Below are 15,000 nucleotides of genomic sequence, written 5' to 3' on the forward strand. Positions count from 1 at the left end.
CGTCACCACTGAACAGCTTTTCAGTCTGCAGCTGTGACAGAAGAACAGCTGAGCAACCTGGAATCAGCCAGAAATGAACCCAACACCATTCGCCAAACTAAACGGGCTGTAAGAAGCTTCACAGACCAGCTGGAACAAAACAACATTAATACTGATCTGGAGAAACTGACCAAACTGAGCTGAACCTGATATTGGCTCAGTTTTACGGCTCAGCCTGTACTGTAGAAGAGCTTGTTACTCTGATGTAGCAGCGAGCTGCTCGTTAAGGAGCTGTAATTAGGAAGAAGGAGCTGAACATTAAAACATTAAACGCCGCGTTCACGGCCAGTTTATTCATTTCTTACTGTATTTATTTAACTGCTGTAGTAAAGCAGTAGAGCACTCGAGGAGGGAGTTATCACCAATGATGATTGGACCGATAGAAATGCCCCAAATTCAATTAGAATAAAATCTCTTTAATTTACATTAAAAGTTCAGGGTGTTTTTGTCCTCAGTTCCACAGAACACTGAGCAAAGCAGGTTGTGATGTGATGCAGTTGATCCCGATACTAATAAAGATGGTCATGTTTTCTGGTTACTCGCTGCTGTTTTTCGCCACTTGATTATGCTGTTTTACATGTTGGCGCGATCAGAAACCGTCTAGGCGTGTCCTGACTGGTCAGCTATATTCAGAGCTGGGACTGTGTGAAATTGATTTTTGCGAGGTGGTGAAGGTCGTCAGGCTCCAGCCTCCTGAATATAACACACTGCAGTTCTGCTGCTGTATTGAATTATCTCTATATGAGGTGAAACCTCTGATTTTCTGATGTTCCCTCAGAGCTCAGGATGCCCAGCGCTCTCAGGAAGTGTCCCGGTTCCAGACGGAGCTCACGGAGGCACACGCACAGCTGCAGATCCTCCAGAAACAGCTGGACGATGAGCTCAACAAACAGCCGCTCACTAACCAGGAGGTACACATACACACACGTGCTGTTTATTAGTCAGTAAACGAGTTTATGTAGATCAGTCACGTTAACAATAATAATAGTAAAGCGTGGCTTCCAGGTTTTTATTAGATCCAGCTGCCTTGTAGCTCTACTACTTGGTCATTTTATCAGAAACACCTACCATATAGCTGCACTGGGTCCATCTTTTGCTGCACAGTCTATCAGCCCTGTCTGCAACATTCAGCACCAGAAAACGATCACTGTAGAATCACCCCTGAACGATACACTGACCACCCAAATAACATCTGGACAGCAGCTGTCCTGCGAAACTGACCAGTGATGAATAGAATAGAGGGAGGCACAAGGTAGTTGGTTCTAGGAAAGTGGCCAGTGCGTGGACGTAGGAGGTGTACAGTACAGCGTCTGCGTGCTGACTTGTGTCTGTGTTTCCTTTCTGCAGGTGGAGGATCTGAAGTGGGAAGTTGAACAGAAGCAGCGTGAAATCGAGGCACAGCGCCACCAGCTGGAGCTTTCAGAGCAGAGCAGCCAGAGAGAGCTGGACAGTGTGCAGGACACACTGCAGGTCAGACACAGATATACGTGACCGAAAGCTTAGTGCACAGCTTCCACCTCTCTGGCACTTCAACTGAGTTTTATTAGAGCAGAATCATCACCAGAGGGGACAAAAAGGAGCCGATCAGCGTCAGGACGCTTTTTTGCACTGCTCACGTGGAAAAAACAGTTGGAAATTGATGTGAATACATTACAAGTCATTATTAGCTTGCTCAGCGTTTGTGTTCCCACCCAACACAATTATTTAATTAGTTTCCAGCAATTAAATGGACAATTTTTCAAGCAGAAAACAAAAACTTCACATACAATTACACAACTAAGCCTAAGCTCAGCTGTCTTCACCTTTATTCCAGCTTCCACTCTTTTCAGGAGACTCACTTTCAGTCCAGACACACCTCCAGTTAAGATCTGAAGTTATTAGCCCGTTAGCCGGTGTGCTGCTGTCTGTCTGACGGGGTTTGTCTCCGCAGCGGGTGCGCGTGGAGCTGGAGCTGGTCCAGGAGGAGCTGAACAGCACCAAGAAGGATAAGTTTGTCCTGCAGGCTAAAGTGGCCGAGCTGAGGAGCAGCATGAAGACGCTGCTGCAGCAGAACACGCAGCTCAAACAGGACCTCAAACACTCGCGCACCAGGAAGGTCAGTCTTCTTCTGCACATGCTAAGAGGCCTGTCACAAGTCTGGGGACACCTTGATAGAACCTCTTGTCTGGTGTAGAACCAAATCCTGCCAAACATCGTATCATATACCGGTCCCGTCTACCACAGACCAGTAACTATTTCTTTTTTCCATCTGTGCTGCTAAATCAGGAGCAGGTATTGCTGAAGAAACACAACACATATGGTTCCCATCCATCCAGGATTTGCCTGGGTTGTCTGTCTAGGACAGCGATGGGCAGTTAAACTGATAATTCGCCCTTTAAACTTGAAGGTTGACGCACAGACTGCTGGTCACTATAGCAACATAGATAACAGTCTGGCCTAGCCAGTAGCTAACGAAAAGCAAAGAGAGAGATTTAAGATGAACATCCATAATTTGGAGACGAATGGACTTACTGGCATTTATAATCACTCCAGCTGGTTTCCTGATCCATTTAATCTGCAACGAGAAACAGTCAAACACTGAAAAGTCATGAGGCTGTAGTCAGTTTCTCATTCGCCAGCTTCTTGTTTGAATTGTCCTGTTCCACCTTAAATGGTGCTGCAGTTACATTCTGGCGCCTCAGTCACCATTTAAGGTGGAACAGGACAATTCGAACAAGAAGCTGGCGAATGAGAAGAGACTTCAGCGTCGTAAAAAGCCGAATGTTGAGAGACATTTTACAAGAAACCGAGAAAAGCAGCTACAGCTGAGCTAAATCTTAAAGCAGAATGTGTCTTTTGTTTATTTCATATTTTTTAGTCTATACTAGTACACCAGCACATAACGAGCCACTACATGTGAGCCAAAATGGTAAAATGGACATAAAATGCTCCCAAAGTGGCTCTTCTTAACGTCTTGGTTTCCAAGCCCTGGGCTAGCAGTAGTGGGCAGTGTGCTGGTTGAAATCCTTCCTCAGGTGTTTTGTAATAACTGTTGTATGTTGTATGTTCTATAACTGTGGTATGTCACAAATACACACAGATAACACAACATACAAACAGCGCAAATTCTGCTAACGGTGGTCCGTTTAGTGTCTGAGTCACGTTTCAAATGAAGACACAGCCGACCCTCCGCTGCCTCCTGCTGTGCAGTTCGTTTACGAGGCAGCAGATATAAAGCAGCCAGTCTTTTGTGTTTAGCCTTAGCCTAAACTTCAAGTATCATGATTATGGCATTTCTGCCATATTGCCCACCTCCTTGTGAAAGTGTTTTCCTTTAAATGTGTGTCTTTAGATGTTAATATGGTCAAATATTGTAAACCAATAAAGAAAATATTTGTACTAAAAATATTAATGTAGTATATGTGTGTTAATTGGATTTTAACGTGATGTTTTTCCCCCATTCATCAGCGGATGGATGCAAAAGGTGACTCGACTCCAGTGACCCCTGTGAAAATTCCGGATTGTCCTGTTCCTGCATCCTTATTGGATGAGCTGCTGAAACCCTCGGCTTCCGTCAACAAAGAACCGCTCAATAACCTGCACAATTGCTTACGGCAGCTGAAGTATGTCTCACACACATGCACCCATTTAGCTGCACTCATATGAACATTATAGAGCTTTTTAAATGAAACAGTAGAAGCCGTATCGCCCCCTACGCTTCCTGTAGTGTATTACAGTCTGTCAGAGCGACTGTGTGGATCATATGAACATTATAGAGCTTTTTAAATGAAACAGTAGAAGCCGTATCGCCCCCTACGCTTCCTGTAGTGTATTACAGTCTGTCAGAGGGACTGTGTGGATCATATGAACATTATAGAGCTTTTTAAATGAAACAGTAGAAGCCGAATCGCCCCCTACGCTTCCTGTAGTGTATTACAGTCTGTCAGAGCGACTGTGTGGATCATATGAACATTATAGAGCTTTTTAAATGAAACAGTAGAAGCCGTGTCGCCCCCTACGCTTCCTGTAGTGTATTACAGTCTGTCAGAGTGACTGTGTGGATCATATGAACATTATAGAGCTTTTTAAATGAAACAGTAGAAGCCGTATCGCCCCCTACGCTTCCTGTAGTGTATTACAGTCTGTCAGAGCGACTGTGTGGATCATATGAACATTATAGAGCTTTTTAAATGAAACAGTAGAAGCCGTATCGCCCCCTACGCTTCCTGTAGTGTATTACAGTCTGTCAGAGAGACTGTGGATCATATGAACATTATAGAGCTTTTTAAATGAAACAGTAGAAGCCGTATCGCCCCCTACGCTTCCTGTAGTGTATTACAGTCTGTCAGAGCGACTGTGTGGATCATATGAACATTATAGAGCTTTTTAAATGAAACAGTAGAAGCCGTATCGCCCCCTACGCTTCCTGTAGTGTATTACAGTCTGTCAGAGCGACTGTGTGGATCATATGAACATTATAGAGCTTTTTAAATGAAACAGTAGAAGCCGTATCGCCCCCTACGCTTCCTGTAGTGTATTACAGTCTGTCAGAGCGACTGTGTGGATCATATGAACATTATAGAGCTTTTTAAATGAAACAGTAGAAGCCGTATCGCCCCCTACGCTTCCTGTAGTGTATTACAGTCTGTCAGAGCGACTGTGTGGATCATATGAGCATTATAGAGCTTTTTAAATGAAACAGTAGAAGCCGTATCGCCCCCTACGCTTGCTGTAGTGTATTACAGTCTGTCAGAGCGACTGTGTGGATCATATGAACATTATAGAGCTTTTTAAATGAAACAGTAGAAGCCGTATCGCCCCCTACGCTTCCTGTAGTGTATTACAGTCTGTCAGAGCGACTGTGTGGATCATATGAACATTATAGAGCTTTTTAAATGAAACAGTAGAAGCCGTATCGCCCCCTACGCTTCCTGTAGTGTATTGCAGTCTGTCAGAGCGACTGTGTGGATCATATGAACATTATAGAGCTTTTTAAATGAAACAGTAGAAGCCGTATCGCCCCCTACGCTTCCTGTAGTGTATTACAGTCTGTCAGAGCGACTGTGTGGATCATATGAACATTATAGAGCTTTTTAAATGAAACAGTAGAAGCCGTATCGCCCCCTACGCTTCCTGTAGTGTATTACAGTCTGTCAGAGCGACTGTGTGGATCATATGAGCATTATAGAGCTTTTTAAATGAAACAGTAGAAGCCGTATCGCCCCCTACGCTTCCTGTAGTGTATTACAGTCTGTCAGAGCGACTGTGTGGATCATATGAACATGATAAATTTTTTTCTGTTTCTCCTTGCAGACAGGAAATGGACAGTCTTCAGAAGCAGATGGAGGAGCACACCGTTACTGTGGCGTCGTTGGCCAGTGCGGAGGACGAGCTAAACAAACTGGGGATCCATGAAAACTGCCCCAGACGACTGTCCAAAGAGGAGGAGTCAGAGACGCCCCAAGAGATGGAACAGGCTTCTTAAAATAAAAATAACAAAAAGAACATACAGCAGCGAATGATCCCTCTAAACCTCCATCTGTCCGTCTGCCTCCGGGAGAAAATTGCTTTTATCATAACGGGCACTTTTAAAATGCTTTTCTTTGTTTTTTTTTTTCTTGGGCCAATATTTGGTCGTGTCCCGTCTTGAGACAGAACGTTTGGGTTACCTATGGTGTTTCCTTGTTCCGCAGCTTTATTCATTTTGCTATTTTTATTGTCTCTTCGTTGCTGATGTCATCTGTCGTTGTTTATTTATTTCCAGTTTAGTCAGAGCTCTGGGAAAAAGGTTTGTTTATTCTCTGCTGAGGTCATGAAAGCCGGACCGTTTCTCAGTAGAACTTGCCAAATTTCTTCACTCGTAACTGATTTACACTCAGTGTTGTCATTTTCTTCCTGGTCTGGTCAGCAGTTGAAGCCATAGTTGGGCCAAAAAATCTCGTTTGTTCAGCCCCTCAAATCCCTCATTGGAGGTGGGCCAAGACGTGTCTGAAGTTTGCTTCTTTTAGCACTGGAGCTACGAAGCTAATGTGGCTTAGAGGTAGTGGAGGCTGCGCCAGTAATTAGCTTCATGCATGCATTTGCCTCAAACTGTATTAAGATGTTAGGTAATATAAAGTACATGCTTACCGTCACTGTCTCCAAACAGGTAACTTTAAAGGAGAAGGATAGAACCTTCTGAACTTTAAATGGAAGTCAAAGGAACCAGAGGTTCTCACCCAGCTGTCGTTTTCTTATTATGTATAGAAGAAAAATGACAACAGCGGAGATCTGAGGATGGATGATGTATGATGATGAATGTTGTCCATAAACATGGACAGAAGCACATGCCTTACTTTTTACAGCTACGTTAGCCTCGTAGCTCCCTTGCTATGACCTACAGAAGCAAACTTCAGACACCAAACACGTCTTGGCTGATCAGCTGCATCTGGGAGCGTTAGATTCTTTGGCCAGACTATTGTTTTAAAATGGTCTTCAGTGTTTGGAAAGTGAGTTTAAGCTACATATCGGCTGCGGAACCTGTGGATCGTTTTTTTCCGCTGTAGCGTTTTGGCACCAACACAGTTCTGCTCAGTGAAAACTTTTTCCCATCCCTCAGTGCCTGTTCAGCTACTTGATCCACTTTGCTGTTTCTAATCCGCGATCAGTTCGTTCTTCTTTATTTGGGAAGCTTAGCATTGATCTTTCTAGGCTTCACCCACAGCTTTCGTATCTACTGTTATAAAGTTGGGCAAGATTTTCAGCGGTAAAAATGGCCTTCAGCCTAAAGAGATCCAGCAGTGTAGCCACATCTGTGCAGGGTTGAGTGTCCAGTTTAAAACGCTGTGCCGCTGAGCTGGATTGTGGTATATAATTAAAACCGGGCTGGTTGTGAAGGACGGAGTTAGCCACCATGCTAACGTTAGCTTAATAACGCGCCAAAATAAAAAAACTACACCTGATCTGTCCTGACGAGCTTGTTCAACCCCACAGCAGCAGCTATGAAAGAGCTCATCTGTGGACGGAGTCTGGAATGGTCAGTTCTATCTAGACCAGGGCTCTACGATCAGTTTCTCAGTAGCCCAACTAAGGCCTGAGCAGCTTTTCTCTACGAGACAGATGAACAGCATTTTTCAAGAAATCGTACTAAAGTGCTGTAAACTGAAATGTTCCACATGCTACTTTTCGTCATACATGTTTTTCTCCCGAGTGTCACAGGTTTCTCTGAATTACGAGGCCGCTGAGGAGCCGAAATAGGATTATTGATACGTACATGCTAACCACCACCATGGCTGACCGCACTAAAATAGCCCAAACAAAGCAGCACTGCTCTGTCCAGTGTGGTGGTTTGGAGGCTTTGGGAGTGGCTGATGTTGGTGTATAACGGAGCTGAAGTTTAATAGCAGAACGACGTTCGTGCCGCATCGTTTCTGTTAGCTTGCTATTAGCCTCTACGTAGCATTACTTGCATTTTGACTGCTAAACAACCTCGTGATTTCAGAGAATTCCACACGACAGGGTGCATCTGCATTTTAGTTTTCCTCCGAGTGCGAGTTTTCGAGAAAACGTACGTTTTTCCCCACAGAGAAAACCTGCTTAGACCCAGAGTTGCTAATACAGCGTACAGCTAACGCATGATGGGGCGACTCGGGCAGGGAGGCTCTAAACTGCATCGACTCCGTTTGAAACAAGATTTCGGCCAGAAACGTAAAGAATAAATGGGATGTGCGCAGACGACTCCGTCTGTAATCAGTCAGCGGAGGCACGTCTGGAGTTAGCGCGTTTATTTTTAGGGCTGGAGCTATGAGGCTAACGTAGCTGACCTGTAGCGACAGCGGTTCACGCTGAGCGTTGTGTGCGTTCTTTAGTGATTTCTAACAGACCTGAGAGCGATTTCTGACACCGCGTGAGCCGCTATCGACTACAGTGTGGACAAAATAAGCCCTCAAGCTGCCCGCTGCAGTTTTTAGCTGTGCTAACGTACTTTTATCCATATTTGTAGATGGTAGTGCGTCTCATGTTGTTAGAAACCACTTGGGCGAGTGTGTTAGAGATTAGTGAGCAAGTTGATCTGTTTGAGGTGAGTGTGTCGTATGCGTTGATTTAGGCGTACAGTTAGCACCATGCTAACCTAGCGCTTGCTAGCTTCTGCTACTGGGCTAGATTAGCCCCGTAGCTTCAGTGCTAAGCTAACAGAGCAAACTTCAGACACGTGCCACCGACTTCGTTTGAGGCGGTGGGGAAGTTTGAGAGGGAAAAGCAGCCGGAGAATCAGCTTCTCTCCGTGTGGCGTTCATGTTGTGTTTGTTAGCGGCCGCTAAAGCTGTGGCTCCTGTTTGATGAGGGACCCTGTCTTTTCTGTTTTAGGGCTGAGCCTGTATGGTTTCCCATATAGGGACTTCTTTCGAAGCCGTTAGAGATAAAAATATATATGAATTCAGTAAAGCTAACGCTGCTAACAGCGAGTGAAGGCATGGTGGCGCTAGCCTCTGTTCTTTGTCAGCACCGTTAGCCTGTGTGCCTGGGCTGTTTGGATGGAGTGGTGAGGGGTTTCTGTGGGGAAGTGTGTGAAAGTGTGTGTTTGGAACATGTTCGCTGCTGAGTGTAATATATTTATAATATATATGAGACGTATTTGAATGATGTTGCACAACTGACGAGAGGAGAATTAACCGAGAGAGGAAGATGTAAAATATTGTTGCTAACTTTTTTTGGGAACGAGTTTCTGACGAAGCCTGTTTTTTTTTTTCTTTCTTTCTTGCTTTTATGTTTCTGAGGAGGTTTGAGCGTTCCGAGTTGTTGAATCTTTCGCAGCCTTATCACGTGGTGCGCTCAGTATACATATTTACTGTACATTAAATGCGGTTTTCCCCCACAGAAGTTGCCCTTTAGCCGTTCGAGCTAAAGGCCCTGTCCTGGATTCTGAGTTAAAGGTGGACTCCATCATTTTTCAACCTAACCTCCATCTGGCGCGTCTGTAGGACACGGTCGATTACCACAGACAACGGCTCCGACGCGCTTCCCCGTTCTTAGAAAATGACAGAAAAACGACGACTCCTCACACGTTTGTAATAGAAGTCAATGGGCAGTCGCTTCCGAGTGCTACAGACGCAGCAGATTGAGATGATGTCAGAAGTATTGATGATAATTTCTCTGATTTCAGTTATAAGCCTGTACACTATTGTCAAGAAGTGAGCTTTAAAACCCAACGTGTACTTCCGTTCAAAGGGATGATGCTAACGGCACCCAAGTCCAGTCCTAAAAAGCCATAGCACTGAACGGTGGAGTGCGTTCCACCTCCAGCACAGCTCATTAGCTAATTACCAGGCCTTATTGAGCTGCGTTCAATTAGGGAAAAGGCCCTAAACTGTGCCGTGGCCCTGTCGGACTGTAGTGCGGAAACCGATGTCAGAAAAGGGACTAAACTGCTCTTCTTCATCACCGTTTTGGGTTCATTTTGCTCATTTTCAGTAAATAGTAATCCTCGGCCTACACAATACTGTTATTGTTTGTGCTGCAGTTGCAGTTGCGTTGCTAACGAACGAGTGCAAATGAATTGTGTCCTGTACGCATCGCCTCTGGTCTGCTGCTCAACACCTTTCTTTTTTTCTGCATTTAAAAAAAACAACTCATAAAACTTCATTACAGCAAATAAGACTTTGTTTGAATGTATTTGCACATCCATCATTCTCCTCATTCATTCACACCCAATCCCTCACTCGACTGTCTGTTTCACTGTACAGTGAAAATAATACAGAAAAATCAAATACAAACGTATAATATAGGTATAAAATGGTACTTCACATCTGCAGCTGCACAAGAAGTGGAAAGTAAACGATATTGGATAAGACTACTGAAGAGCAGCATTCATAAGGCTGCATAAGCCTTTCGTGACCACATTTAGCACACAGTCTTCTCCAGAGCGACTTACAGTTTGATCATTTTACACAGGGAGGCGAAGGTGGTGTTGGGAGTCTTGCCCAAGGACCCTTATTGGTTTAGTGTAGGGTGGTTACCCAGGTGGGGATTGAACCCCAGTCTACAGTGTAGAAGGTAGAGGTGTTACTCACTACACTAACCGACCACAACTGATAAAAACCTACTCAGATGTTTATGAATGCTCATTCTAACAAGCGTCCGAGGTCATTTCACCTCAGCGAGTGACGCGTGTCTGAAGACGTCCTATAAACGCCTATATGCTTGTCAGTTGTCATGAAAAGGGCTGCGCAGGTGTCTTACAGCCTTATTACTGCTGCCCTTCCCCGTGTTGTTCGGGTTGCCAGATCATTCATGTTGCTTTTATCGTGTAAACGATTTGTTCTTAATCTTTTTTATACATGGTAACATCCATCCATCCATTTTCTAAGGCGCTTCTCCGTCAGGGACGCAGGGGGGTCTGCGTCCCTGGAGCCTATCCCAGCAGTCTTCGGGCGGAAGGCAGGATACACCCTGGACAGGTCGTCACAGGGCTCACACACACACACACACACACACACACACACACACACACACACACACACAGGGGCAATTTAGCATGTCCAGTTGGCCTGACTGCATGTCTTTGGACTGTGGGAGGAAACCGGAGAACCCGGAGGAAACCCACGCAGACACAGAGAGGACCCCGGTCACCCGGCCGGGGAATCGAACCCAGACCCTCCTCACTGTGAGGCGACAGCGCTACCCACCACGCCACCGCGCCACCAAATCTGTAAAATGTTGTTTTCAGTTTTTCGCTGTGTTCGGGCCTCAAACTAGAAATTTGATGGAATTCATGATTTTATAATCGTATTTTTTCACATTTATGATCATTGGTGTTCTCTCACTACAATACCCAGCATGCATTTCCCACATGCATCATACAACCATCGGGATCCCAGTGGTGCCAACTAATCCTGACCGCTGGCCTAGCCAATGATGGGGGGCAAATGAATATGACCAAACTTAGCGTCAGCGTGACTTTCACCTCCGTCGACAATCGAAGTCGTAAAGAAAACAGCGGTTCTGTCTTTATTCAGCGCTGAATGGACGCCGGTGATGCTTTCAGTCAGAGGAAAGGAGCCAGGCTGAGGTAGGACGTCCAGATGGTCGGCTATCTTGCTAACTTTAGCTTTTTAGCAGTTAAGCAGCTACAATAAACACGGCTGCAGTTAGAAATGTAGCTTATTAGCTAAAGTTGTGTCTCCAGAGTCTCACGCTCCTGTGTTAACACTAAACGCGCTATATGAACAGGTTTATTATAATTAGTGGGGGAAGAAACACATTTCCAACAGCCTGCACACCTGATGTAGCTCCTCCCACCTTCAGGATGCATCATCAGAAGGGGATTCAGCCCGTCTTTAAGCTGGAACATCTCACTCCAGAGTCTAATGTAAGTAGTAAAGAGGCATGTTTACAGAGGTTAACGGATGGAGTGATGGTTACATTTTCATTTCGGCTGGAGCGTCGCTTTAAAATAACTACAGTCTGTATCTCTCCGGTGTTTACTTACACTCACCGGACACTTTATTAGGTACCCGTTCAATCGCCTGTTAACACAAATAGCTAATCAGCCAATCACACAGCCACAACTCAGCGTATTTAGGCCTGTAGAGGTGGTCAAGACACCTTGGTCTGAAAAAGAGGAAATATCCAGTGAGCGGTCAGTTGTGTGGACGAAAACGCCTTGTTGATGTGAGAGGTCAGAGGAGAATGGGCAGACTGGTTCCAGATGATAGAAAGACAGCAGGAACTCAAATAACCAACCAGAATCTCTGAGGAACGTTTCCAACACCTTGTTGAAAGTCTGACACGAAGAATTAAGACAGTTCTGGAGGCAAAAGGGGGTCCAGCCTTTTACTAGCAAGGTGTACCTAATAAAGTGGCCGGCGAGTGTGTATTTCTGTGTAAAGTACTAAACCTAAAATAAAAGTGCTAAATAGTTTTATTTTTATTTACAAAGAAAAATCAATCTGCTCCCAGTAAATCTGCCCCAAAGCTCCTCCCACCTCCACGATACGTCATCAGGAGGTGATTCCCCTCCTCTTTGAACGGAAAAACTCGCTCTACATTAGAGACTAGTGTGAGAGATAACGGGGCGTCTTTACGGGTGTTAACAGACGCAGTGGTGGTCAGGGTTTTGCTTTTGGCCGCAGTGTCGCTTTAATAGCCCCGGTTCGTGATGGCCAGTAGAGAAAGGTGTTCTGACGGCACACGGGCAGGAGGGGCGCTGCGGCGCCGACAGGAAAGCCCTGGAAGGGCAGAGAAGAAGCGCCTTGAAGAAACAGTCTAGCATGGCAGCCTGTTAGCCAGCCCGCTAATCTAAAGGAGAAAGGTGGTCCTGAGGGACGCGTTAGTGCGGCTGAGGTGCGGGTTCATGGCCGAGTGGGACGTGTGAAGCTCTGAGGATCCCCTGACAGACTCGCTGCTCCTCCGGAGAACAACAGATAAACAACAACAACAACAATAGCGGCGGCTGTAATGGAGCTGCAGGACTGACGAGCCGAGTTGACGGTAATTCATCTCGTCATTTCGTCTCTCTGGGGCTTCGCTGTGCCTCCCGACCTCCCCGCTGCCCTTTGGTTAACAATGGCTGAGTTTGGCTTCCCATTCGCCAGACTGTTGTTCGAATTTCCCCGGTCCACCTTAAATGCTGCAGCAGCCGCGTTCCGGAGCCCGAGGCGCCAGAACGCGACTGCAGCTCTGTTTAAGGTGGACCGGGGAAATTCGAGCAAGCCGTGTTTCTGCGCCGCTTCAGCGATTTAAACGCGCGAGCCGGCTCTGGCGGCTCCGGTAGGACGCCGTGTTGTGTGATAGTGCAGCGATTTGGGGGTTTTAACGCGGTGTTTGTGCCTCTGGAGCGTCTGTCTTTCTCCACCCGGCGCCACACACTCAACACCAGCCTGAAAACCCCTCCTGCCCCACCGCGCACGCGCGCCACGGAGGTCCGACTCCTGGAAGAGTCGGTTCGCTTGAACCGGTACTCTTTCGTCGGTGAGCCGATTCAAAAGTCCCGACTGAATCTAACGTCTGTGTGAAGGACACATCCACCCAGTTTCCTCAGAGTTTCTGCGTAATTCGGTGTGTGTGTGAGTGTGTGACGGGGCTCGGAGCAGTTTGAGGCTCGGATTTCTTTACAGTGACAGTGTTAGGAGCCCTGTCAGCAGATGTTTGTTCCCGGTCAGATCTAAAGGCCTGACTGATATAATCCGCTAATATTGCCGTGGTTTCGGTTTTGCTGTACATCCCTGTGACCTGCCCGAACTGTAGTAGTGGTTCGTCAGTGGACGCTTCTTTGTGCCTTTGACTCCCTTAATAAGGAAAAGATCAGTCTCGCTGAATCAAATGCCAAAGGAGTCGGTTCAGTGAACTGCTGAATCGTTCTGATTCCCCTTTTGTGTTTTTGAGTAGAGCTTCACAGGAAATAACGTTGCATGTTATAACAGCATGAATTATTAATATTTCTATATATATATTACTCACTTTAATAGGTACACCTGTTCAGTTGCTTGTTAACACAAATAGCTAATCAGCCAATCACACGGCCACAGCTCACTGCATTTAGACCTGTAGAGGTGGTCAAGACGACTTGCTGAAGTGCAGACCGAGCATCAGAACGGGGAAGAAAGGGGATTTAAGGGGCTTTGAACGTGGCGTGGTTGTTGGTGCCAGACGGGCTGGTCTGAGTATTTCAGAAACTGCTGAGCTGCTGGGATTTTCACGCTCAACCATCTCTAGGGTTCACAGAGAACGGTCCGAAAAAGAGGAAATGTCCAGTGAGCGGTCAGTTGTGTGGACGAAAATGCCTTGTTGATGTGAGAGGTCAGAGGAGAATGGGCAGACTGGTTCCAGATGATAGAAAGACAACAGGAACTCAAATAACCAACCAGAATCTCTGAGGAACGTTTCCAACACCTTGTTGAAAGTCTGACACGAAGAATTAAGACAGTTCTGAAGGCAAAAGGGGGTCCAGCCTTTTACTAGCAAGGGGTACCTAATAAAGTGGCCTGTGTGTGTGTATGTGTGTGTGTGTGTGTGTGTGTGTGTGTGTGTGTTAAAGAGTATACGCATGAATATATAACATGAACGTTACCACACTGGAGCAACACAGTAAACAGAAATCAGTTCTGGTTACTTTCACTTTCTCTTACATGGCGACGAGGAGGAGTCTGAAAACTCCGCCCACATCACGGCGCTGGTAGAAAACTAGTCCCATCTCCCGAAGAGGTGGTCATGCAGATTAATGCGCAGCAGATGGAGTTCGTGCTGGTAAAAGCTGGTGTCCTCTCTGTTCTGACTCTCCGAGTGCCGTAACGTGTGCCGTCTCTCCCGCTGTCTGTGCGCAGGTGCAGGATGGAGGCGGCTCTGAGCCGGCTGAGGGCGCTCAGCGCTGACGAGCTGAGGGAGGAGTTTACGAAGGCCAATCTGAAGTGCGGCCCCATCACGGCCACCACGCGCGCCATCTTCGAGAGGAAGCTCGCTCGAGCGCTGCTGGAGACCGCCGGAATCTCCGAAACAGAAGGTGGCGCCGCCAGCAGGGGGCGACGTGATGTGTTACGTTACCTGCGCCTGCCTGTTCTCATTGACTGAGCGTGCAGAGCTCTGATCTGAGGGGTTTCTGTACGGTCTGCGATTTGATGACCGACGGCTGTTTATCGATGAACTCAGCTTTACTGTTTCATCAACTTTAGCTCATCCGATCTGTGATGAGCTGTGATCTGATGATCGTCGACCAAAGTCAGATTTAAACATGAAATTCTTAAGTCCGATGAGGAGAAAAGCTAGAAAGAAGCTAAAAACCAGCGTAAACAGTGTAAACAGCCCTGCAGCTGCAGGCGGCGCGTTACTGGCTCACCTTCTTTCCAGGCTTTTACTTTTTGGCTGGAATTGAACTGTGAAGCCAACTGCGTCTGGAATAGGCTGCTTTTAAAAAATCTCGCTCTATATTTTTCGCTATATGTTTACGCTCTTGAGGCATTTGCCATACATTTTATGAGGTACAGTATCATCGCCCCCTAGTGTGCAGGC

At 46.2% G+C, this 15,000-nt stretch overlaps 2 protein-coding genes across 4 annotated transcripts in view; both read left to right on the forward strand.

The window, feature by feature from the left end:
* LOC119261828 (golgin subfamily A member 3-like) overlaps positions 1-9,649 on the forward strand; it is a 32,901-nt gene extending 23,252 nt beyond the window's left edge. For all 3 annotated transcript variants that reach the window (XM_037531678.1, XM_037531680.1, XM_037531679.1), the window contains exons 20-24: positions 818-950; positions 1,387-1,509; positions 1,970-2,134; positions 3,487-3,641; positions 5,332-9,649. In XM_037531678.1, the coding sequence (XP_037387575.1) occupies positions 818-950; positions 1,387-1,509; positions 1,970-2,134; positions 3,487-3,641; positions 5,332-5,503 (748 nt within the window). In that variant the 3' untranslated portion in view covers positions 5,504-9,649. The remainder of the gene's footprint in view (positions 1-817; positions 951-1,386; positions 1,510-1,969; positions 2,135-3,486; positions 3,642-5,331) is intronic.
* Positions 9,650-12,212: 2,563 nt separating this feature from the next.
* The window catches only part of ankle2 (ankyrin repeat and LEM domain containing 2), a 24,304-nt gene continuing 21,516 nt past the window's right edge, over positions 12,213-15,000 (forward strand). Inside the window, exons 1-2 of the mRNA XM_037531595.1 lie at positions 12,213-12,486; positions 14,319-14,494. Of these exons, the coding sequence (XP_037387492.1) occupies positions 14,326-14,494 (169 nt within the window). The 5' untranslated portion in view covers positions 12,213-12,486; positions 14,319-14,325. The remainder of the gene's footprint in view (positions 12,487-14,318; positions 14,495-15,000) is intronic.

The sequence above is a fragment of the Pygocentrus nattereri genome, chromosome 20 (assembly GCF_015220715.1).
Source record: "Pygocentrus nattereri isolate fPygNat1 chromosome 20, fPygNat1.pri, whole genome shotgun sequence".
Lineage (NCBI taxonomy): Eukaryota > Metazoa > Chordata > Actinopteri > Characiformes > Serrasalmidae > Pygocentrus > Pygocentrus nattereri.